The sequence below is a fragment of the Castanea sativa genome, chromosome 6, assembly GCF_040712315.1.
Source record: "Castanea sativa cultivar Marrone di Chiusa Pesio chromosome 6, ASM4071231v1".
NCBI classification, from domain to species: domain Eukaryota; kingdom Viridiplantae; phylum Streptophyta; class Magnoliopsida; order Fagales; family Fagaceae; genus Castanea; species Castanea sativa.
Genome location: NC_134018.1, coordinates 14,268,179 through 14,294,756, shown reverse-complemented (window position 1 = coordinate 14,294,756; position 26,578 = coordinate 14,268,179). Strand labels below are relative to the sequence as shown.

The window sequence follows — 26,578 nt, the reverse complement described above, 5'->3', positions numbered from 1 at the left end:
CTTCCAAATGCAAATACAAAGGACCCATTAACATGTTCAAGATATACAGGAATCAGGTTGACCTTCTAAGAAGCTTGATAGATTTGTGCCTTTCGTTTGAATCAAATATGCTTTTCTGAAGATAAGGTGAATCCAATCTGATTCTCTGGAAGTTGTTGAGGTGTTTAACTTGTCACAATCACACCTATAGTCCCTTGAATGTGATTGTGGTTTCTGATTAAGCAAGCTTTCATAAATCGTGGGTTAATAAAGAAAATGACAGTCAATAGGTCACCATCATCAGAAATATCGTCAGGTTGCAAGACGTAGGATTGCGCATTGAGACGTCAGGGCTGGCTCACTCAGGTGCTGAAAGTTATTTGCATGGAAAGTGGTTTTTTTTTCAACGATGAAAGAGGTTTTATTTTTAATTTTAACCTAAGGGGAAAGCACGCATAAGAGACATGTACGCTACGAAGAACAACCAGATAGCTTCTCAAAACTTTCTTAAAAAAAAAAAAAAAAAGAAGTAGAAAGAAAGAAAAGAAAAAGAAAGATATATAGATAGCTGCAACACATGTTTTGGCAGAATTTTCTCAAAAAAAAGAAAAAGAAAAGAGAGATAGATAGCTGCAACACATGTTTTGGCATTTTCAACATAAATGTCCAGGTTTAAATTCTCCTTCCACTGTAATTATCAAAGTTAAAAAAAAAAAAAAAAACAGACACCTATTGCATGAAAACATTATTATTTATTTTACTAATCAACTATCCTTTGTTCTTGCCCCCAAAAAATGGGAGTGAAAAAAAACAGACAACTAGGAGGAGTAAAAAAAAAAAAAAGGTCCATTGGGGTATTGCCCTTTTTATGATGATTGTCCAAAAAGGTGTATAGTGTATGTATATTTTTGACATGCTGAATCTAGGAGTTCACATAGATATATGTATACACTTTTAGAAAAATAAAAAATAAAAAATAAAAAGGGAATGGAGTAGGATTATTAGTTATGTGGCAATTTGGATGTGGTGCTAACACCAATGTCTAGGTACTTCTAACCAAAACGTACCATCATGGAACAGAGATGTGATTCATTTGAGCAGGTGGTGTGGGGGCATACACAGAGCTGTGCTTTTGTTCCTCCTCCACTTTCCTTTGATGAGAAAGCAAAGGAGGAGGGGCCAAAAAGATAGTTAAACAAGACACAATTATGCAATTTCCTTTACATTCTTCATGGGGATCAATTGTAGAGGGGACATGACATTCCACCTCTCTCCCTTTTTAGATGCATATGCAAATGGGACCAAAGCTCCTATCCTTCAACCACACCTCACAAACACAAGAGTCATATAATTATTCTAAAGAAAATTTTTTTTAGAACATGGTTTATATATATATATCTTCATTTCTCCACAGCACTATCTAGACAAACCAACAATTCTTCCAAACATTCGTGGACCACAATTCCCTCTTAAATTTGTTTTTATTGGAAAATTATGGCTATCCCTAATCTTATTCAACGCAAAGGAACACTGTTTTGCAGCCTAGCTACTAATGTACATTATTTATTTTTTTCAACTTCTATATGAATATGTTCCCCACCTTAACTGGTCTCAAGCACCCCCTCCCTCCTCTTATGTCTATATCTCTTCCTCTTTGTCACACCTATATTATCAAAAAACAATTTTAATGAAAAGGCTCAAAAAGGAAGAGCAAAGAAAGATGAAACTTGTTGAATGCAAGCTCAAGTATGCCCCTACTCCATATGACTGCAATCATCATTTAAAAGAGAAAAGAGAGAAAGAGGCTTTTTTTTTTCTTTGCGTACTTGTGGTCAAGCGGGTGCTCGCACCATTAGGTCCCACTAGATAGCCCATTTAGCGACATGAAACGATGGGCTGAAAGGTTTTACCTAAGCAAATTGACCTCTAGCTAGGATGGGACATTAACTCCATAGTCTATATCACTTTGATGCATTTGCTTTTGATTAGGAAACCAAAAACAACAATTATAGGGAATCTAAGGTCACACTTAGCGATGGACAGTCCTTTGCTTTGGAATCACAAATCCCCCCTAGTCACCTTAATTATCTTTCAAACAGTAAAGCCGCACAAAACAATGTTTACTGGCTTTCTCCACACAATTACTAATGACTATGACAAATTGCAATTGAAACAACATTATTTTTACATGTACTTATTATAAACATTGCTTTTATTAGCATCAATTACAATGTGTTACTTCAACACTTGTGAAATAATTTGTAAAAATTATTGTTTCCTTAAACTTTTTGATTGATTTGGTTGATGGTTGTAATTTTCTTCAATCTTTTATCATTCTTTTCATCTTTCTTAATTATAGATTAATTTTTTTCCTCCCCTACAAAACCAGGCCATAATCAAAATGCTTGAGCCTAGGCACAAAGGTTTATCACTTGTCTTCCAATCCAGGCCAAGAAAAGTAGCCGACAAACTCATTTTATTGGTACTAGCATGTGATTTGTGGCCTAAACCAAAGTCACCCATTTGGTTAATTCTTCTTTTTTGTACCCCCAATGCCTCCAGAATTTAAATAAATTTGGCCAGGCACCAATCATGATTTTGTTAAATGTCGTTTTTTCCTAATTAGGAAGCATTCCTTATTAGGTCTTCTGCGTAGGCCATATAGCCATTAATCTAGTGCTGGCACTTCATTATTTTTTATGTATTCTAGAATAAATCCCTTTTACCAAGTTTTATTTTTGCTCCACATACCTGGCAAACATGATTATAATCTTAGCCTCAAATAAGATTTCCTAATGGTAATCATATCTTAAAAAGCTATGGGCAAAATGTTTGATCTATGTCACCAGTTGACGCCAAGGTCTAGAAAGCTGAGTACAGCTAGAACCCAGTTGAATTAGATTCTTTAGGATTTGTTTGCTTTTGATTTTGTGCAAACAAGATATAATTTCAGCTTTTCTGAGATCTGAGGACTTCTTTTTTCCTAAACACTGTTTCAATAGTAATATGCTTATGCTATTGCGCTTACATGGACTACTTCTAGTCAACTATAAATCTTTGTCTAAGGACACTGTTAGCTCTATTATATGTTATATATAACATGAGTGCTAAATTTCAAAGTCGAATCTGTATATTTGTATTTTGGAAATATCTTCATAGTTATTGAATGTGTACTTTAATTGTATTCTCTCTTTTGCAAACTTAAATGCGTTAAAGATAAGATCTTTGAAATATATACTTGGTTTTTAAGAAATTTTTAATAAATTATTCTAAGAAACTATTTTAAGAATATTTTTATGAGAAAGCGAAAAAGTGATTAATTTTTATGAATGCTTTTTCAATTTTCAATAAAAAGTTTTCTAAAATGGATGATTAATTTGTATCCTAAAGATATATATTAACCGGACTCATAAAGGTTTTGTGAGATTCATGTGAAATTCACGCCGATGGAAAGCAACTCTTTCCCTCCTATGATTCAAATTTTTACATGTAAAAGTTTTTCCATTGAGTCTTCTTCAAATTTATTACAAGTTATGATTAGCAACTTGCGACAATTTTGGAATATGAGTCATTATACGAAAAAAAATCTAATACCTCAAACTAATAGACAATTTCTTTGCCACAACTATGATGCGGTAAAGTGGTAAAAAAAAAAAAATCAAGTCATTTGTAAGTAATAGTCAACTACTCATAATACTAAGTTAAAATTGTGGTAAAACGTTATAGAATAATTTGCAGTCCTAAAACCCCTCGTGACATACATGCACTTACATGCAAAATTCTTGAGAATCACTGACGGAAACATCATTCTATTGCTAGGACTACAATGATAAAGAAGAATCATATCCTTTTGGCATGTCAAAATATCATTTGAGCTAAGGGTACAAGTAACTTTTACGCCAAGCCAAGGGTAATTTGATCCTGATCGAGTCTAGCTAGTCCTTATGTGAGTATTTGAAGTAACAGAATTATAGGTAGAACTTCCTTTGTTGGTGAAAGGCACATAGACATAAATGATTTTGGATTCTGTTACTAGTTCAGATTTTAAGTTACAGACGCATGAACAGTGTCCCCTAATTTTTGGGGCACTTGACCGACAAGAGTGCACTAACTGTTTGCAGATAAAGACCCCCATAAGCACCATCGATCCATGGAGGGGATTAAGCACCCTCTTTTTTTCTTTTCTTTTTTTGTTTTTGTTTTTTGATAATGAAATGGAAGCACCAATGTTCGACTAATAGGTAAATGACAATGAAAGAAAACAAGATAAAAAGCGCCATGGAAAGCACATCCAAAAGGCCAAAGTTATCGGCAACATTTTTATGGTTTTAACACAAATGGATAAAGTCATGGATAAGGACTTCACTAGTCCATGAGACCCTCATGAGAGTGCATCATATCTGATTGAACTAGGCCTAAAAGGGTGTCTAATTTTGCAGTAACTTTGTGCTAGTGGATTTTTTTGACTGTTCCATTGGAGGGTGAAAATTTTGACAGCTGAGCTTTGCTTTTGTAGTAATGCTGTACTGTGTTATCTATTTGGTGCATGAAGTGGAGGACATGGAATCATACTTATAATTATCCACATAAAGCTAGGTAAACTTTTACTTTAGATTTTTCTTTTTCTTTTTCTTTTCTTTTCTTTGTTTCTCTTTAAAAAAAAATACTTTTCCTCTTCTAAGCCTGCATGGACACGTCCATGATATATATATATATATATATATACACACACATATATAGTACGAGCCAAGTACTTGCCTCTTGCATATTATATATATATATATATATATATATATAGTTATACACTGTCAATTCAATTCTATCTTTTTACATATGATGATCATGAAGATCTTGATCATGTCGGCAAAATGAGCTATATTGCATGTGCAATGGGAAATGTTAGGCCAAAAAGCAGAAGAAGAATAAGCAACAGCAAACACATATCTCCAAGAGGATAGTCTTCATAGGCAAACAATTTTTACGGTCCAAATTTCCATATGTACTGAATTGTACACTTAGCTATATCAAGAAATGTGCCACTGAATTTCAAGTCCTTCATGATGTGAAACTTTGCCCCAATAATAATAATGCCAATGACCTAAGAATAATTGGCTCAAACCCTCAAATCAAAACGCAAACATAATTAATTTCTTTATTATTGCTGCATTAAGTTTAAATTTCTATATAAGATAATTTTTCTGTTTGTATAATGACTCACTAGTCCAAATTTCTGAGTAGTGTCTAGGACTTACTTGCATGAGAAGCAAACAGAACTACCGAAGTAGTTTAGACCCACTAGTAGGGCCAATTAGGCTCAAAATATCAATAGGGAGGGCCATAGAGATACATTGGATAGAATTTGATAGACATAATAAGCATAGCAAGCAATTGCCCCCTGAAGACTTCTTAGCCATATTTTTCCTGTTTTCAACATGTTTCATTACATTCATGATTTTGTTACTTGATTACTTTTTCACCTTAAGAAGATAAAAAGATTCCAACAATAATGCAGCAAGGTAGGGTTGCTAAACTCATAGATGTTCATGTTCAGGGACCTGAGTCCATCATTACAAGAATTGGAAGCTGAGCCTCCTTACTGTGGGCAATGTTTAAAGCAAAACCTAGCATGTATAACCGTGATTTTGTGCCAAGTTGGAAGGTTAAAAATTTTCAAAGCACAAGCTTCAAAGCCCTTTCTTCGGTGTGTCAAAAAGGACCACTACTACCTTTAACCTTGACTCTTGCGTTATACATATGAAAGTAAAAAGTTGCATGTGATTAGCAAATAGTTTACAATTTATACATTGATATGAATCTTTGAATCTTTTATATAGTGAATTAAACTTGAGTCAGACCCACGTACTTTAGGTAATCATGGTAATTAACCAAAATGTCACGTTAGAATTGGATCCATTCCTGCCTTAACGATCCAGTGAAGATTTTTTTTTTTTAATATTAATTTTTTATGGATAGTTGAAATGTCTCTTTTTGTTAGTACTGTTTGTAACAATTTTCTCCATGTTACACCCAAATGGCAACATGATATTAGGGACCACATTATAGGTTTCATAAAGTTAATCATGTCTTAAAAAGCTGGTTTGGCCAAAATGTAGAAATTCAATGTGCTCTAGCCTGGAATTTTGTTTAAAATCACTTGGATTTTCATTTAATTTCTAGCTTCACCTCGTGCTGCAAGATCTCATTCACACATTCACTGCCCCCACACGATGTGATACTATTATTGACTGAATTACTACATATGCAATTAGAGAGTGACTTCAAGATATAGTTGTACTAATCTATATGCATATTTCTCAAAATTAATTACAGCATATTCAAAAGTATATGCTGGTAATGTAAATAATGACTCTAGGGTGTCATTTAGAAGCTATTGAACCTTGAGTTTCACTCTAAGGACTTCAACCTTTGATCATGTCCATATGAGAAGGTTATCAATACCTATCACAGTTAGTAATTAAGCTTCATGCCTCTACGTAATATCGTCCCTGTCATTTTCTAATTAAGTTGTCATTGAAAAACATGTCCATGTCTTATATTATATACATTTCATTAGCATAACATATTACATACGTGCCATATTCACCATATATATATATATATATATATATTTATCTTTTATATCTACGTAACCTAGCTAGTTTTTGGATATTTGATTCATTATGATTGTAACTCACATCAATATGCACACCTTTTTTTTTCTTCTTATTTTTGCTAGATATGCACACATCTTTTTCATTATATTATAGTAGAAACAACATAATTAAAATTAAGTCTAATTAAAAAAATCATGGCCACAATGATTATATCAAAAATATCAAAAAATCTTTCTTTTTTCTTTTTCTAAAAAAAAAAAAAAAAAAAAAAAGAGTTTTTCAGTGTAAACTCATTCTCGTGGGATTCTAAATTTCTAAGTCTATTTATATAGGTTTTGGCCACATTCACAGTTTCATACTTCCAAAAAATTAGAGGTGCGTGCCGTATTCCTCTTAGAGGACATTAGTAGTCAGAATCAACCACTGGTGGTTGGCTGCAGCCCTACAATAAACACATTTACTGCAATTATATATACGTTGGTCAAACATAAGTAACTTAATTTAAAAAATTTCTAAAAAGCATCTGATAGAGTTATGCATGTACTCAATTTTCTCCAAATATCTATCCCTATCCTTAGCTTTAATAATCACCATGTCTACTACATATATAGTTCTATATCACTTTCAGCCATATCTTAATATATCATTCAATTTTACTATAGGGTTTTAGGTTTGCACATGACTAACCCATGTTATTATAAGCTTAGCTAATTAATTATCATCTTGATTCTTGATGTTATCAGTCACAGAGTTCTATCTTTCTATGTTTATTGGCATCATATTCCCTTCTCGTTATATTACTATTTTTGTACCAACAAGGGTTAACTGGCATCTTATCTTTATGAACTTATTAGCTGGCATCTTTATTACCTTATCTCATTTTGATTCCCTCTGCCAAGATAATTGAATTCTGGTGATTTTAATTACTATCATATATAGATTGTGACATACATTTATTTAACCACAAGAGAAACACATTTAACAATTATTATTTCAATCAAATATTCTTCCTTTACCAAAAGAAAGGTTGCCCAATCTTCAATATTTGGCTCCAAATCAAAATATTTCATCCTTCATGTGAACCCCTTAATTACAATGAACATGCATTGCCATAAAGATAATGAATAATATATAGTTTTAACAAGAAAAGTGCATGACTTCAGGCTTGAATCATACGATGTATCCAATAATTAATGGACCTATCTGACTTATGTGCAGTTTTTACTCCAAAAAAACCCTTCTATTCACTTGCAGATTTCTATAGTTTATTTGATTAAAAAAAAATAGAAACTTGGGTAATGGGGGACAGGGGAGAAGAGCAAGGATTTTGGGATTTTTAACTTGCACGTTTCCTTTTTTTTTTTTTAACAAGTTTAGTACTATATATGATTATTAATATACACATTCTTACCATTTCCCTCGAGATGTTAAATAAAGATGTAAAAAATGGGATAAAAGGTCAACGGTCAAAGATTTGCATTACTGTCTGTGTCTCCCATAGTCCCTTCACACACATAAACACACATACACACACCCCCATTCTCTCACTCTTCACTCACACAACATTCCCAAAATCCCTCGCTCACACCAAGCACAATGCGTCCCACTTGGGTGCTGGCCTACCTGCTGCCTTGGTGCACCCGCCTTCCCCCAATTTCTCCTCCCGCCAAGCAAGAGGGTCTCACACTTTTTTTTTTTTATATAATATATATATATAGCTTCCTAGCCATCCGATCATATTACTAGTCAGAGAGTTTGACCGGTCAATTCGGCTGGGTATACAACACGTGCCGTCCCTTAAGTTAAGGGTCTGTTTGATTAGAGAAGTGGAAAAATGAGAGGATAGAAAATAGTGGGAGGATGAAAAAGTGAAATGATAGAAAATATTTTAATTTCTCTCACTTTTTTTTGGTTGGAGGTGGAAAAATGGAGGGTTAGAAAAAGTGAGTTTGTATAAATTTACGCATACACCATTGTTAAAAAATAGTGACCAATTAAAACAAAAAAGTGACAAACAACTAAAAAAAAATAATCACCCAATTTATTAAAAAATAAAAAACATGTTCTAAAAAAAGCAAGTCTAGTTAAACAAAAAAAAAAAAAAAAACAACTATCACACAAGAAAAAAAAAAAAAAAGCAATGGGAAAGAAAAGAAAAAAAAAAAATTGGTACAGTACACCCCCAAAGCCACGGCCCCAGGAAATTATAAAAAAAAAATTTTAAAAGCAACGTACAGTCATCCAAGAAAAAAAAAAAAAAAAAAAAAAAACTAGACAGAGGCAACGTGCCCAGCCACAAAAAAAAAAGAACCGAACATAGGTATTTTTGTCCATTAAATAGTCTCATTTTTTTTTTCTATTTTGGAGATAAATTTTTTTGGTGAATCCAAAGAGAAAACACTTAAATTCAACAATTTAATTTATTTCCTCCCCACCTAACCAAACACACTAAAAAAAAAATTCTTCCCATTTTCTCTTTAAAATTTTTCATCCACCATGATTCACCTTAGAACAAACACACTTTAAGAGTCTTATGACGGGAGAGTTAAAGAAAGAGTAAAAAGGGTGAACAAGTGGCGAGTGTCACGTGTAAAGATTTGACATATGCTTAGGTGGAGGATTATGTGATAATATGACAGTGACGTCAACTTGAATACCTTTTATCCAACAACTTCTCTTCAATTAAGGGTGAATGGGGATTAAAAAATTGGTGTGAAAAATACTTTTCACTGTGGTTGATGCATTGAAGTAGCACATTCACATTGGGTTCTATCCAATAATTTATTTTATTTTCTTGATCATTTTTTCTTTGTAAATCGTTTTGACTGTTTTTTCACTGCAATTATGGCCCAAAATGATATAATGATTAATCATTTTGTTTTAAAAACATATTTTATTTAGCAATGGAATATAAAGTCAAGGGTAAATTGGTTGGCTCAAATGTAATAGCACCAACTCTTGTTCAATGTGGAGGGAGATCACTTCAATAAAAGTAATGGGAAGTGAAAATGACTAATTTGTTAACACAACTTTTTTGTCCAAAAATTTATGAGAATATTATAAATAAATAAATAAATATATATATATATGGCTGTCACATTGAAGAAAATTGGTCAATTATGTTCGGTTATGCATAAGTATCAAATGGTTTGCTATTATCTTTGTTGACATTTTGGTGGCGTGTGTTGCGTACAATTTGTCTTTTGACCCAAAACAACATACGGATACGTTAGGTACCGATTACAAGGACAAGAAGTGACTGCTGGTGCTGCCTCCACTGCAATATTGTTTGTTTTCTTGGCGTGATTTTTCTGAATAGGCAATTGAAACAAACATACTTTATGTGCAGGGTCAGAAAATATTTCTTTCTTTCTTTCTTTTTTTCTCTCTCTCTCTCTCTTTTTTTTCTTTATTAAAGGTTTCTGTAAAAAAAAAAAAAAGGCATTGAGGGGTGCCAAAAAATTATGATCTAACCTTTATTAATGTACCTTGTCAATATACAATTTGCATGTACATAAATGCCAAAAAATTATTTGAATTGGCACAGTTACCAAGTTTGAAAATCAAAGTTCAGATTGTATTATTGCTGCACAAAAAGATCCCTTTTGATCAACACTACTTGCCAAGTTTTTAGCTAAAGTATTGCACTTGATCTCATTGATTTTCAAATTAGGCATTTTAGAATTGATTAAAGGTAAATAATATACGTTTCCTAGAGGATCACAGAGTCCCAAAGCTATAGCTTTGTTCCGACCTATTTAGTACCTTTAACCTTTTAGCCATTGAAGAGCCAATCCAAAGTTCTGAAAAGTGCATCTATTTTTGGAGGGATGGGGATAAAGTTACTTACACTTAATACAACTTATCAAACTCAATGTGTACCGACCTAAATTGTTTATACAAATTGAGAAAATATTGGCCCCAATAATGCTTTCATTTAAGCCGGCACTCTATACCAATAAAAAAAAACCTTCTTTTTTTTTTTGGGAAATTACTAGATAGAGAAAATCAAAACCACAATTAGAACAACTTTCTGTTAATGGTCTATTTTATCTTCCACTTCTTGAGTCATGGTTAGGTTAACCATACTAAAAATTTCAAACCCCCTTTCACTTTCTTTCTTCACACCTACAAATGGCAATGAATAATCAAATTTTGCAGCTCTTTTCAACCAAACCCATTTAACCGACCCTGCAGAGACCCTTTTCTTTATTCTCTTATTTTTGTACACTGATGTACATACACAGACAATATCATACGGACATGATTGTGTATCTGAGACCAGACTGAAAGACTGAATTTGATCAAAAGAAATGGGAGGAGCAGCAGCAATGTAAGAAAATGTTGCAAGTAGTAAATAAAACACATGACTATTGTACTTTTGTTGCAGCTACAGCCGACTTTTTGCCGAGGAAATGGCACCAATAATCTACACTCCTCCGACCAAATAAAAAACTACGTGAAGCCACAGGCAACTGAGCTGCCATTCGTACACGTGTCATCCTAATAAGTTAGGCAGCCAGCTGGCGCTGTCCCATTTAGATACTTTAACAAGAAATCTCTAAGGTAATGGTTATTGGAAAATGTTAAAAAGACAGGTGCCTGTTAAGGTACCAAAAAAAAATAATAAAAAAAAAAGTCACAAAAAGTAAAAAAAAAAAAAAAAAAAAAACTAAATAACACTTATAAAGTTGAAAAAAATGAGATAAAACTATAAGAAAAACAAAAGAAAAAATTATCAAATTTTTTTAAAAAAAGTTGTTAACAAGCACCTCTATATCACAAGATTCACAACCCATGATTATTACACTACCGTTATTACACACATGTACTGTACACACTTTTAGATGAGCTTCAAACACAATTTTATTTAAAATAAAAAAATTAAAATACAATTTTACTATTTCATAATTTTAATTAAAGAAGCGTTTTTGAAACATGATTTATAGGGAATGTGTAACAAGATTTATTCAATATAAAAATTCATACAATTTTTACCATACATAATTACATAGTATCTCTCTTACCGTTTATTTTATTTTATTGAGAGTAATGACAGCGATAGGGATACAAATCTGCTTATTGGCTATTGGAAGTGAAAATCCTCCTGCTTTGAACAATTATAATATAAGCAATATATGGAAGGCAAATATTTATGACAGATTAAAAATGCACCTATAGAGAATTGCTACTAATATACTCCCAATAAAGCTGAACTTATCCAGGTGTGTATCAAATATTGATGTAAATTGTCCATTGTGTAATTTTGCACCTGAATCTTCTCTTCATTTGTTTACTAGTTGCCAAGTAGCTCAAATTTTGTGGTTTGGGTGTGATTGGGGTCTAAGAATGTTGAATATTCAATTCTATGACCCACACCAATTTGTTAATTTTATTGTCAACCCCCCAAAAAGATTTGATGGTAGAGAAAACCCAACAAGAGAAGTTCACCATTTATGCAGCCTTGATATTAGAAATTTTGTGGCAATTGATGAACAGAGCAGTGCATGAGGGAATCAAACCAAGGAAAGAAAAATTGGAAAGACGTGTTCAAAGAAAATTTCAGGAACATTAGAAGGTTGTGTCCAACAAATCCAATAGATCACCACCTCCCCCTTCAATTAGTATCCATTGGGCGAAGCCTGAGAAGGATGCAATTAAGATCAACTATGTTGCGGCAGTAGGTGTTGAGGATTCATCCATTGCATTGATAGCTAGGGATTGGAATTGGAATTTATGGCATGTTTGGAAGTTTAGAGAGGGAGGAGAGTAGAGGAGAGGAGAGTAGTGGGAAGGAGAGTAAAGGGGAATGGTTATCGTCTACCTTGTTTGAATGTTTTTAAAATTAGGATAGAAAGGAGAGGAAATGATTTGAATAGACAAATTTACTCCTATTTGAAAATGGACTTGCAACATTGGTCTATGATTAATTTGTTAGATTAAATAATTATTGGGATAATTACAGATTATCTACCTGTGGTTTGCCTCTAATTTGACTTGCCTACCCGTGGTTTCATTTTTGACACTTTACCCATCTGAGGTTACTTTCGTTTAGTCTCTGTTACCCACCTCTGTTAATAAAGAGGGGTAAATAAGTCTTTTTACTTTCATTTTATGTCTTTCTCATCCCAAAACAAGGGGGAAAAAAAAAAGCAAAAGAAAACAAGATCAAACTAAGAAATAAACCCAGATTTCCTCAAACTAAGAAATAAACCCAGGTTTCCTCAAACTAAGAAACCCATCATACAAACAAAACCAATAAACCCCTTGAGCCAAAAAGCCAATTCAATCTAACTAGCCCCCTGAAATAGAAATATTCGAAGTAAACCTAGCCACATACCCAAAAAAATAAAACCCAAATCATGAAGAACATACCACTTTTTGGGTATGTTCTTGAGAGTCCGGTAATCAAGCATCACTGACCACCCAACCCTATCTTCGGACTTTTTGACCTTCACCTCATTGTAGAACCTCTTCCCCACTATCAAACCAGTCATAAACGACATCGTCATTGTCACGGACAATGAAGACGTCGTCTGGGAATTGGAGCTCAGCGCCTTAATGTAAATGCTATTGTTATTGTCGTCTTTACGGGTTTTACCATCGGATGAGAATGTGAAGGTCGAGGAAGATGGGTCCTTGGATTAGGGCTCTTGGGCGTTGGCAATGGAAGTGAAGAGACGAGTTTGGATTTGGGATTGGGATGAGAATGTTTTGAAAAATTTTGGGTTTCTTTTGATGGAGTTTAAGGTTTTGATAATCAGTGATATTGCCATTGAATTGAGATTTTGTTTTCTGTGCTCTAGGTTTTGCTGGAAATGTGTTTGGGGTTTTGACTATTTTTACTTCCCAAAAACACTTTTGCATTTGCAGAGGAATTTTGCTCTTAGAAAAGCTTTGGGCTGGTCGATCAGCTCAGTGTTTGGGCATGTGGTGGATATTGTTTTTGGGTTCAACTTCCTATAATTTTTCAGATTTTTGGTATGTTCTTCATATTCTTCATGTTCAAGATTTGTGGGAAGGTCAGATCTTTCTTTGTTTATTTATTTATTAATTCAATTTTTGGATTGATTAATTAGCTATCTGTTTGGTTGTTGAGAAAACTGTGAAAATTGAAACTAAGTAAGCAGGTGTATGATTAGGCTCAATTGTGTAAAGGGAATTCACTTTTTGGTCTGTAGTATGGAAAATCTCAAGCGCATTGCATTGTAGCATCTAGGATCTTAGTTTGGTGAGCAAGTTGGATGGGAGTGAGGAGTGTTTTGATCTGTTTAGGCTTTTGTTTTTGACATATTCTGTGTTAGAGTAACGGCTGAAGGAGAGGTGAGTTACGTATTAGTAACGGAGGGAATCATAGATAGGTAAAGTGTCAAAATTGAAACCACGGGTAAACAAGTCAAATTAGAGGCAAACCACAGGTGGTTAATCTGTAATTATCCCATAATTATTTAATCAACATTCTCATTCCATCAAATACCACTAATAAAAGTATAAAACTACTATTAATTATTATAAAATAATTTTTATTACCTCAAAAAAATTATAATAAAAATTAAAATAAATTCAGTTTTCTTTAACAAAGGCTCCTTTTCCTTTTTAGCATCAATGCTTTCCCGAGAAACAAACACCAACAAATAATCTATTAAAACTGAAATTCTCCTTCCTTAACCACCATTTTCCTACCTGAATTGAAACCCAGAATTATTCACTATGTTAGGACATATGTGGTTCACTTGTTAAGAACATATGTCGTTCTTTTATGTAATTGGCTAATCCTTTGACAAAACACACTTTACTTGTATTTGGGTAGATCTAGGATGTTTTAATACTTCAAGAAATAAGGTTTCAAGATTAAGTGTTAAAGCCATGCAAGTCTATCCAAGAAACAAGTTGAAGAAGTATCTGTCATTAAAGCTCGATAGCTGGCTCGACAGCTATCATCTATCGAGCTTAAAAAGCTGTTATAGCCCCAAGGCTCGACAGCTACTCGACAGCATCTCACATCTCTAGCTGTCGAGGTTTAAGAAAAACAGTTTTTCAGATTTGTTTTGATTTCAATCTGTGAATATGTCATTGGGTCTTCTTTTCTCATAACCCTAGACATATAAAAAGATTATATTTAAGGGCCGTCAAAGTAGACACAAGTTGCACAAGTATTGAGCAAAGTCTGTTCAAGAAATTTGTGACTAGAGACAAAGTATGCTCTAGTTCATCTCTTTGTGAAGAAGCTGCTGTGTTTGTGCACTGTAAGGTTTTGTAACCAAGCATCTTCTTGTTCTTCATTGTGAGGATGAATTGAAGAACTTTGCAGCCAATATCTTTCTCAAGTTGGTCATTGAAGTCGCGTACTGGGATCCGCGCAATTGGTTAGTCACGTACTGGAAGCCGTGCATTGAAATGAGAGATTGTCACTACAGAATAAGTCCAATTGGGTAGAAGGTATTGAGATTCATTTACTTTTAACCGCTTGTTTTGATAATAATGGATTCTTGAGAGTGGTGACCTTAAAATCACCCGGTGGGGTTTTTACCTTAGAGGTTTTCCTCATTCGTAAACAAATCACCGTGTCAAACTTATTTTCTGCAGCACTTTAGTTTATTGGTGATTTGTTTGTGCTACCACACGTTTGCATGTTAAATTGGTTAATTACGTAAACTTGGCTAATTAATCAATTAATCCATCACTAGGGGTCAATACGTTTTTGGCCTATCACACTATTCACACATGATGATGCCTCCACCGCCACTAAAGGCTGTGACACTGACTCACGTGCAGTACCCGAGAGGAGACCATCTGGGTCACTTCCTAGCCTGGGTTTCCTTGGTCCCTTCCAATCAAGCCTTTCATCGAATACCTTGCTGCTGAGGTTAGTCTTTGAATGCCGAGAATATGTGGGAAACTGGGTGTGACTGATTTTGTGTTTCGTGATCGTTGCTTTGTTAGTTTATGGATTTGGGTATTGGATCTTTGGATTTATGCAATTAGAGACTTTGTGTAGTATTCGGTTTTGAGTTTCTCTTTTTTGTTTGGTTGCTGAGAAAATATTGGATAGAAACTATAAAGATATTAAATTTAGTAGAAATTGTGCTTGGTTTGTACGAAAGCACTGAGAAGATTTGTCATTTGTAGTGTTAAATTTTCTCAGGAAACAAACAAAGATTATTTATATAATCGGTTTGTAATTTTGTTAATTTAGAAAGGGTAAATTAGGGAATTCATTTAGTCAATAATTTATCTTCTCTACTCGCCCTCCAAGTCCCTCCAATTTGGTGGAATTAAAAATGAGGGGTTAGAGATAGATGAAACCCTCCAAACCCCTCATTCCTTAAAAAACTTCCAAACAAGGTAATTGAATTACACTCCCTCCCTTTCCTCTACTCCCCCTCCTTTTTTAAACTTCCAAACAGACTATTAGTGTTTGCCTTTTCTTGTAAAGTAAACACCAATATTCCTGTCCAAACGGAGGTAGAAGTGTTACGATGGGCAGCTTCCATTACTGTGAAATACAACCTTGTTAATGTAGTTTTTGAAAGTGACTGCCAAACTTGTATTCAAGGCCTCTCTACCTCTTGTACTTCTATTACTTGGCATATTACTAATATTTTGTTAGAAACTAAGGACTTAGCGTATTTTGTACATTCATTTTCTTTTAGTTGGGTTTCTAGAAGGGCTAACAAAGCTGCTCATAAACTTGGACATTGGTCTCTTTGTAATAGAGTATTTGGATCTTTGGTTCTAACTCCACTCCTCTTGTAGTTGTGAATGTTTTGTTGGAGGATGCTTTCTCTGTTTCTTAGTTTGTTCTTTTACTAAAAGTCTTTGTTTAGCCAAAAAAAAAAAAAAGTGATAGGGATACAAATCACAAATGATAGACTATAAAGTGATAAAACTTAGTAAAACCATTGTCTCTTAAACTTGTTGCTTTTTAAAATATCATGATAGATTGAATTGTGAGGACAATGAGAAAATGTCTTAGGCATGGTCATAGTATCATTTCTTTTCTTTATAACATGTGGGTTAAATACATTGTGGTGGAATCCAAATAGTTTTTTTTTTTAATATGAGATAGAAAAACTATTTTTACACTAATCTAAGTGTATGTGTGTAAAACTTATTTATAAAGACTTGAACTTCGGCCTTTGTCACTCCACCAAACCTACAAGAACTTGTACTTAATTAATAATTATCACTCTAAGAATGCATGATATTGATTTCAAAAAGTTAATTTGTTAACTTAGCCTTTGTTTGGGAGGAGGGAATATAATGGAATAAAAATAATAATTTTAAAATATTATTCCCTTCACTTGTTTGAGAGTTTTTATGGAAGAAATGGAAAGTCCATTATCTTATTTGAGAGTTTAAATGGAAGAGAATTGGATGGGTAGGAGGGAACACTCATTCCTCTCTATTTCATTAAAATCTCAAATTTTCATCCCCCAAAATTGGAAGGAATATGAGGGAATGGAATTAAATTTAATGAATGTTTTACTAAAATCCCAAAACACTCCTATATATTCAACCATTTATTTTAAAATAGAGGTTTAATAGTAATATTGTCATAAAATGATTGATTTCATTCGATTCCCTCTATGTTACTCTCAAACAAGATTAACATTTTATTCACTTTCATTCCTTTATTTAAAATATTCAATTAAGGTTACTTAATTTCATTTTATTCAATTCCTTTCTTTTGTTTAAATATATTCTATTCCTTTCCATTCTCTTATAATCATTCTATTACATTCTATTCGCTAAGGTAAAATATTATTAAATAAAAATAATAAACTAAATTTAAGGTAACTTATATACAGTTATACACTAGATTTATGAGATCATTATTTGAGAGAAAGGGCAAGGCAACGCCATTTTTTGGTTATTGGGAAATGCAATTAGACTTTAACAAAATAAGTAATGGTTCGTTTGGATTGAGAAAGAGGAAGGGGAAGTAGAGTAGAGTAGAGTAAATTTAGCACAAAATTAACTTGTTTTTAGCCAACTCTACTCTACTCTCCCTCTTTTTCCCTTCCATCTAAACAGGCCATAAGGAAATGGGCTGCCGGTATTTTGTAGGACACCCATGTTACAAGCAGCATGAAACCAGTGTACTCTCTGGCTTTTTACCGGATATTGCTGGTCAAAAACTTCTCTCATTTATAACCCCTTGTAGTTGAAACACCTTGAGAAGGTGGATTCTAAATGGTTTCCCGTTCTTCCTTGAATGACAAGCACAAAAACATACGCATTTGAAGCACCACCCGTCACCACCGACCCTTTAAAAAGAAAGACAATTTTAAAATGGTTTTTTATAAAAACCTTTGGCGTGCAAAAGTCAAAATTTAACTTAAAAGGATTTAATTAAATTTTTAAGCATGAAAAAATAGAAAAAAGTGGTAATGTAACATTTGGGTTCATGGAACTTTGCGAACAAAAAAAGAGAACTGGTCAATTGGGTATGGGACTAAAAGATCAAAGGACCTAAAGTACCCTAATGCTTGATGCCAAGTCACTTCAAAGTAGAATTTTTGCGTGTTTGTTTGCTTTTAGAGTTGGTGCTTTTTCATCCAAAGTTTTAATTTGACTAGTGAATGCATGGAAGTTCCATGGTTCTATGTGTCATGGAAGCATCATGATAAATGGAAAAAACAAAATGATAATAAAATGCAGCATTTTACACATATGCCCTTCAATATGTACTCTTCGTTTACTGCAATAGAGCCATCTTGATATCTTTCTCTATATAAGCCCACTTTCTCTCTTTCTTTTTCCCACACACACACACAAAACCATCTTCACCTTTATAACAAACTCTGTCTCTCTCACAGCCAAAAACTTCATAGCTACCTGACCACTCCATCACGCTTCCAAAAAAAAAAAAAAAAAGAGAGAGAGAGAGAGAACAAACACCATGCCTGAGGCTCCAAAGATCTCATTGAAACCCACCGACTACAATCTTGTAGAAAAAAACAAGAAGACACTTCACTTCATTGAAGATGTCACAGCTAACGCTGATAAAGTTCAAGAACGTGTTCTTGGTGAAATACTCACACGCAATGCTAACGTGGAGTACTTGGTGAAACATGGTCTCAAAGGTCACAATGACCGTGAGACCTTCAAGAAAGTCATTCCTGTCAGCACCTACGAGGATATCCAACAGGAAATCAATCGTATAGCCAATGGTGATACTTCCAAAATCCTCTGCTCAAGGCCCATTTCTGAGTTCTTGACAAGGTGTATATATATATCATATATGTTACTTATTATTTTTGTTTCTTGCTTAATTTTAACAGTTTTGACTTTTTTGTGTGGTTTGGCTTAATGGGTTTGTTTTAATTAGTTTTTCAATGGTTTTTGTGAATGGACCATAAAAAAAAAAAAGGAATGGCTTTTTAGGATGGTTGGCTAACTGTGTGTGTTGGTTTTGGTTTTTGTAGCTCGGGGACATCAGGTGGAGAGAGAAAATTGATGCCCACAATAGAAGAAGAGCTAGAGAGGAGGTCACTGCTCTATAGCCTATTGATGCCTGTGATGAGCCAATTTGTTCCTGGCCTAGACAAAGGCAAAGGAATGTACTTTTTGTTCATAAAATCTGAGGCTAAGACACCTGGAGGCCTTTTGGCTCGCCCTGTTCTCACTAGCTATTACAAAAGTTCCCACTTCAAAGAAAGGCCCTATGACCCTTACACAAACTACACTAGCCCAAATGAAACCATCCTTTGCCCTGACTCTTACCAAAGCATGTATTCACAACTTCTTTGTGGCCTTTACCAAAACAAAGAAGTCTTAAGGGTTGGCGCAGTTTTTGCCTCTGGCTTCATTCGCGCAATCCGGTTCCTTGAAAAGCATTGGACCCTTCTTTGCAATGATATTCGAAGTGGAACTATGAACCCCCAAATTACTGACCCTTATGTTAGAGAGGCTGTCATGAAGATCCTCAAACCTGATCCTATGTTGGCAGATTTCATTGAAGCCGAGTGTAGCAAAGATTCTTGGCAAGGAATTATAACTAGGTTGTGGCCCAACACTAAGTATGTGGATGTTATTGTGACTGGGACCATGTCACAGTACATTCCAATTCTTGATTACTATAGCAATAACCTCCCACTTGTGTGTACCATGTATGCTTCCTCTGAATGCTACTTTGGTGTAAACCTTAATCCTCTTTGCAAGCCTAGTGAGGTTTCCTACACCCTCATTCCCACCATGTGCTATTTTGAATTCCTTCCTGTCCACAGAAACAATGGGGTCACCAACTCTCCCAACGTGCCCAAAGCTCTTACTGAAAAAGAACAGCAAGAATTGGTGGATCTAGTTGATGTCAAGCTAGGCCACGAATATGAGCTTGTTGTTACAACTTATTCCGGTAATTTTTTATTTTTATTTATTTTTAATGTGGTTAATTATAAAATTTGTAACATATGGCACTTGATTTTGCTTAACATATATTTGATGTTGCAGGACTATATCGCTATAGAGTTGGTGATGTGCTCCGAGTGGCTGGATTCAAGAACAAGGCACCTCAGTTCAACTTCATATGCAGGAAAAATGTGGTCCTCAGCATTGATTCTGACAAGACTGATGAAGTTGAGCTTCAAAATGCGGTGAAAAACGCTGTGAACCATTTAATGCCGTTTGATGCAACTATTTCTGAATATACTAGCTATGCTGACACCAAGACCATCCCAGGCCACTATGTGCTTTTTTGGGAGCTTAGCCTCAATGGGTCAACCCCAATTCCACCATCAGTGTTTGAAGATTGTTGCTTGACCATTGAAGAGTCCCTCAACAGTGTTTACCGCCAAGGCCGTGTTTCTGACAAGTCAATTGGGCCCCTTGAGATCAAGATTGTTGAGCCCGGAACCTTTGATAAGCTCATGGACTATGCGATTAGCTTAGGGGCTTCTATTAATCAATATAAGACCCCTAGGTGTGTTAAATTTGCACCCATTGTTGAGCTCATGAACTCGAGGGTTGTTTCAAGCTACTTTAGTCCCAAATGTCCCAAATGGGTCCCAGGACACAAAAAATGGAACAATGGAGATTAAAGGGAATCAGGGACTGTGGCCAAAGACCAAGACCAAGACCAAGTAGTTAATTTAGAACTGTTTTTGTGATGTTTTAGGAAAAAAGTTAATTCATCCTTTTTTAGGTTTAACCCCATGTTTTTATGTTACCCTCCTCTTCTTTTTTTTCTTTGAATATTTTAGTCTTTGTCTAGTATGCATAGAGACTTTGAGGTAGCCTGTGTACAAAAACAGTTCCTGGTTCAAGGAAAGCCTTTCTTCTTTTTCTTTTGAATTAATTAGTAGTATCTTTTTTTCTTTTTTTCCAGTTGTTCAGCTATTGTTTCTTGCAATAATCATCACGTTTCATGGGAATTTGATTCTTAATTCTTGGCATGAATCATGACCACCGAAGTTTCATGGGTTATCTAACTTACTAAAACGGCAGAGAGAGAGCCAGCTCCTCTGAACTCCTATCTTTTTCTATAATTTTCAAGAAAAGGACACCAACTTTTCCAATAGTAATTGAGTTAGTCTAAGAATATATCACAGTCCCATAAAGATAAATTAATCCATTTGTTTAGTGAATTGTCCACAAGACAAAAACTCTCTCTCTCTCTCTCTCTGAAATTAAACTATATTACTGTATTATGAAATAGAAGCATCTTTTTCTTTTGGTCGGGGCATAGCTTTCTCCCCTTGTATGTTAATGTCAAGTGACCAATAAAATAAATTCTAACCATGTTGCAAATAGAAAAAAGATGAAGAGCAAATTTATCAAACTATATCAACATTTATCAACATATGGGGATTCTATTTATTGATCAAAGCATATGAATTTAATAAAGCTATTCCCTTTTCATTGAAACAAAACATGCAGCCTTGCATGTGCTTGGTTGGTCCAGAAATTAGGGCTTATTAGTCTTATTAGAGATGGCTATAGATAAAATTATGAGATGGCTATAAATAAAATTAGGGCCCTTAAAGAAAATAAAAGGGATGTGGTGGGATCATATTATAGACACTATTTGAGGTCTATGACCATTTCCAAGCGTAATTTAAAAAATTGAAATATGTCTGCACTCTCATGCACCAGATCTTGGGATTCCCTTTTTAAAAAATTCTTTAGGTCAAAATCTCGATTTTATATTCAACCTTGACCAAGTATGCTGCAATGTTTAAGCCAAATTGCTTGTGCAATAATACAGTAAGTCCTAGGATACAAAGTTTGGTATAAAGTGATATTCTTCCAATCATAGTTATTCTCCTATCCTCCTGCTATGTTCTTAAAATTAAAAATAAATAATTAAACTTATTGTTTCCCTCAATAGTTGTAAAATATATTAAGACCAATTTATTAAAATATACCAATGAATTTTGCTAAATTGCATACATCTTAGAACAAAAATCCTATACTATAGAACTAAGTCGTTACTTCTTTCACAATTTGTTGAGATAACAAGTTTTTAGTCGTAAAAAGGGAAATTACAATTTTCTATCCTAAACTATTGAAATGTATAATCGACCCTCAATTTCAAATATACATTATATTTACCCTCGCGCTAAAATGACTTTAAGGTAGCGTTTGGTTATGATAAAAATTGGGTGGTTGGAAAATTGAGAGAAAATTTGCATTTTCCCTTATTTGGGAAGTGCAAAAAATTATAGGAAAAATAAGTAGTAGTACTTTTTTGTATTTTTCTCTTTATCTTGTTTTCTTAAAAAGGCATAATAATAGATTTCACATTTTCATCATTCCATCCAAACACACATAATTGAAAATTTTATAATATACGACAAATTACTCTCACTTTTTCATCTTTCCAATCAAACTAGTAAATTATAGAATAAATCCACCCATGTCTATTCAGGAAAAAAAAAAAAAAGTATTTCTAGGACGGTAGGACTTCAGCCAAAATCTCAGTTCCGGCGATGAAATCAATACTAAGCGTAGGCGGGAATGAGCACAAGCTGAAGCTGTCAAAAGACAAGAACTGGCAATTGAGGCCAAGAAAGTTTTGTATTGAAGTGGAAGGACAGATAAGGTAGAGTCAGAATGCTGTTTCCCAGTATCCCCTTGTATCAGAAAACAAACAAAAGCAGTTTTTGATTTCAGAAAATGTTTTCAACTCTCTGCCAGACAAATAACCATAAAATAGTGCCTCCCAAGACAATCCCAGAAAAAACATAGAGACAATTTTTTCAGGTTGCAGATTGAAAGAACAAAAAACAAAAACCAAAAATAACTTTGAAAGCACTTATGCTTGAAGATAAGGTCCCTTTTCTTTTTTGGTCGTTTGTGTTCTTGTATCACATCATATGTGATATGTCTTTGTCTTCTGATTTTTCGATACGCATCCAAAGGGACACAATATCAATATGTTCACGCCAATTCCACACCACACAGATACAGTCAGAGACGAATTTGGTCATTGACCATGTAGGACCACTTATTTTTACCATACATGTTTTTGGTAATTTTATTTTACAAAAGGTAAAGAAAAAATTACATTGGATTTGAATACTTGGTCAGTTGGGTAAAATCCGAGGGGATGCTGGCCTTAGTCTTGCCCTGCTCTCCCACTATTGCTATTGGGCACACAAACGGTTTAATTTAGTGGTGTCATTTCACATAAAAGTTTCATGGGACCAATGGACCATCCAGCCGTATATAGTCAAATGCTGTTGCAAAAGAAATATTTTGAAATATATATATATATATAATTAAAACAAAGGAGTCAAAACTATAAAGATTTGGTTAATCCTTTGGACATACGGGTGGAAAACTCAATAGATTCAAAAGATGTGGCATAAACTCAGAAATTCCAAGTTTCATCAACTGTTAATAAGATTTTTGAAATGTTTGATGAATATCGAATGAAACAGTCTTACATCAAAAGACTGGAGTCTAGGACTAGGACACTGCTTATGTGAAAGGAAAAAAGTGAAAGATACCATTTTGGTAATCACCAATAGTTTCATGGTTTTAAGAAAAAAAAATCTGGCAGACATAAACTGGATATTGTCAAGAGTACAACTGGAATCCTTTTTCACAACACGATTGAAAGTTATGTTTAAAGTTCAATGGTTAAAAAGAAGGTGGAATTGAATGACAAAAACCATCTAATCTAGTTGTCTTCTCATAGTGTGAGCCTGTGAGGTTCAGGCAAGTGTAGCATTTATGTCCAATCTTACCACTTACCAATATAGTATTAACTCAGTCTGTTCAGATACTATCATTTCAATAGCATAATGCTTCTTGATTGTCTGACATTGATGATAAGGCTGATATTTGGATTTGGATGGGTTTGTAATCAGTAGACAATTGAAAGCAACTTCAACTATGAACTTTCGTTGTTGCTAGAGTTGAAATGGTGGTTTAAAAAAACCCCCCACCCCCCAATTTCTCATAAAATTGTTTATGCACTTGTAACTTCGGTGCTATTATTCTCAACCATTTGACAATGTTTACAAGAGATCGAAGTTGGGGTTTTATGAGAAGCAACTTATGAATTAAAAGAGGAGGATAGAAGTTCATAAGGGCCTATTTGGTTGTGGTAAGATTTTATTTAATTTTGAGAATTTGAGCATGTTTGGTTTTTAAGTTCATACTTACATTTTTGCGTTTTAAACAACATTATACACATTTTTACACATTTTTTCACTTACACGTATTTAAAAAAATTACAAAAATCTCATCTCAAACTACTCTACCAAACACCTCTAAGATTCTTGTGAGTTTAAACTCATGACTACTTGAGTTTTTGAGAAATTAAATCTTAGTACTGGGTTCTAAGAAACTCATTGTAGAAATCTTGGACTTTAATATAAGTTTCATGGGATTCTTTAAAAAAAAAAAAAAGGTTTAATGGTGGGAAAACAATTCACTTGGTCATTATGTCATTATGGTAGGTCATACCTAATATAGAATGTTAACTAGTTTTAGGAGTGATTTGTTACGATTCTAATTAAATGCAGGATGCAGGAAATTAAAATTCTTAACATTTAGGTAAGATTTTAGAATCACATGAACTATGGGAATGGAAATATCCTTACAATTTTCAAACTCCCACAATATTAGTTAACAGAGCACTCATAATTCTAGTATCTCCTTAGAATTTTGAATTCTCACTTTAAATTCATGCCAACTAAACACAACCTTAATGAGTTTCCAAATCCATCTTAAAATTAGTATTATGATTCTTAGAGTATGTTGTCAAGGCTTGGTAATTCGGTGGCATTACATGTTTTTTTTTATAAGATAAACCCAAGGTTTGAATATTCTATTCCTATTGTTGTAACTATCGAAATATCCAAAAATTAAATGGAGATAATATTAGCATCATGATTTTTTTTTTCTATTGAACATGATTTATCTTTAAGAAAAAATTGCTATACAATTTTCCGAACCATGGCAAAGGAGTGCTTTTAAATTAATAGTTCATTAGGAAAGTTAGGAGCTAATTAGCTAAGTTCTTTTAGTTGAAAATGATAATTAGAGAACAAACACAACTTTTTTTTTTTCTTCTTCTTAACTTAAAAATATATTATACTTTGAACAATATTCTTTCAAATGTATGGTAAAGAAAAAGTCACCATAGTATAATGAGAAACTAAATTTTCCTTGTGTTAGAATGAAGAATTTTCAAAATGAAGTCATTAGTATTATGATTCTTAGAGTATGTTGTCAAGGCTTGGTAATTCGGTGGCATTACATGTTCTTTTTTATAAGATAAACCCAAGGTTTGAATATTCTATTCCTATTGTTGTAACTATCGAAATATCCAAAAATTAAATGGAGATAATATTAGCATCATGAAGTCATTTAAAATGGGTAAATTTCAATCATATTAATTTAGTTTTTCATTATTTGGATAAGTTTAATGTATAATATATGTATATATAAAATAAAAAAAATTGTAGCCTTTCTTCTTCTATTACTTCCATATAAACTTTTAAGATCTCACAATTTTACATTGCACTAGTTAATGGCCAGTATCAAAAAATTAAAAATTTAAGCATTATAATACTTGCAACGATGATAATAATGATTGTATCCTTATCTTGGTAGTGGCGGTGGTGACAATGGTTGTGGTAAAATGGTAATGCCAATGATTAGTGGCGGTGCTCACAACAACGGTGGGTAGTGGTGATGGTAATGGTGCTAGCGATAGTGATAGTAGTGACGACGGTGGTGACGATGGTGGTAATAGTGGTGATGACAGTATTGATAATGGTAGTGACAGCAATAGCGATACTGACAATGATGATATCAGTGACAATGATGGTGGCAATATGAAAATTAGTAATGATAGGTGTAGTGGGTAAAAATAGATCTTAACACAATTTATTTATTCTGAGGTAAACCACAACAATATCCAAAAATCGGGTATGAGTTAAAAACTTATTGAATTAAAATGGGTTTCTATTCCTATAACCCTTACCTTATTTTTTTATTCAGTGTTCGTGTAGGTTAACGGGTTTGGGTCTAACTTTTCTAGGTCTAAACTCTTTAAATATTTTTAAATACCAAATAATCTTATTCAATTTTTACAATCCCCAAAGTTTTACCATTTATATTTGAAAATCTCAAACCCACCCGTATATCTTACAATGCAATGGGTGAATAGATCAAGTTGGTTTAACACAAAATTGGGCGCCTAAAATACTACCGTATTTAATTAAATTTAAGAATTAGTATTCACTTTACACTAAATTTACCGCATTTATAATACAATATAAACATTATCAAAAACTATAACTATTCAATTTTTATCATATTCATATTGTTCAAAGCACTAAGCAAATACTAAAAATCCAATGTAATGTTTTACATTATTTCATATCACTTAATTTCAAGTCTTCAAGTTCTAACCATCCAAAAAAAAAATTACCTAAAGTATTTTATAAACCCTAGTTTTATTAAATAAAATTAATAATAAAGATTTTTTAGACCTGATTATTTTGGGTACTTAAGGTGTTAGA

At 33.5% G+C, this 26,578-nt stretch overlaps 1 protein-coding gene across 1 annotated transcript; it reads left to right on the top strand.

Annotated features, from left to right (window-relative positions):
- Positions 1-18,359: 18,359 nt before the first annotated feature.
- Positions 18,360-20,915, top strand: LOC142641430 (indole-3-acetic acid-amido synthetase GH3.6). Its single transcript, XM_075815870.1, has 3 exons — positions 18,360-18,821; positions 19,025-19,953; positions 20,049-20,915. Exons 1-3 carry the CDS (start codon positions 18,499-18,501, stop codon positions 20,633-20,635), a joined length of 1,839 nt encoding a protein of 612 aa, XP_075671985.1. The 5' UTR covers positions 18,360-18,498; the 3' UTR covers positions 20,636-20,915.
- Positions 20,916-26,578: the final 5,663 nt, after the last annotated feature.

Excerpts from the sequence above, each read along its gene's own strand:
- LOC142641430 (XM_075815870.1), top strand. The coding sequence starts at position 18,499 with ATGCCTGAGGCTCCAAAGATCTCATTGAAACCCACCGACTACAATCTT. Across the intron at positions 18,822-19,024 it reads ATTTCTGAGTTCTTGACAAG|CTCGGGGACATCAGGTGGAG; the intron begins GTGTATATATAT and ends TGGTTTTTGTAG. Across the intron at positions 19,954-20,048 it reads TGTTGTTACAACTTATTCCG|GACTATATCGCTATAGAGTT; the intron begins GTAATTTTTTAT and ends TTGATGTTGCAG.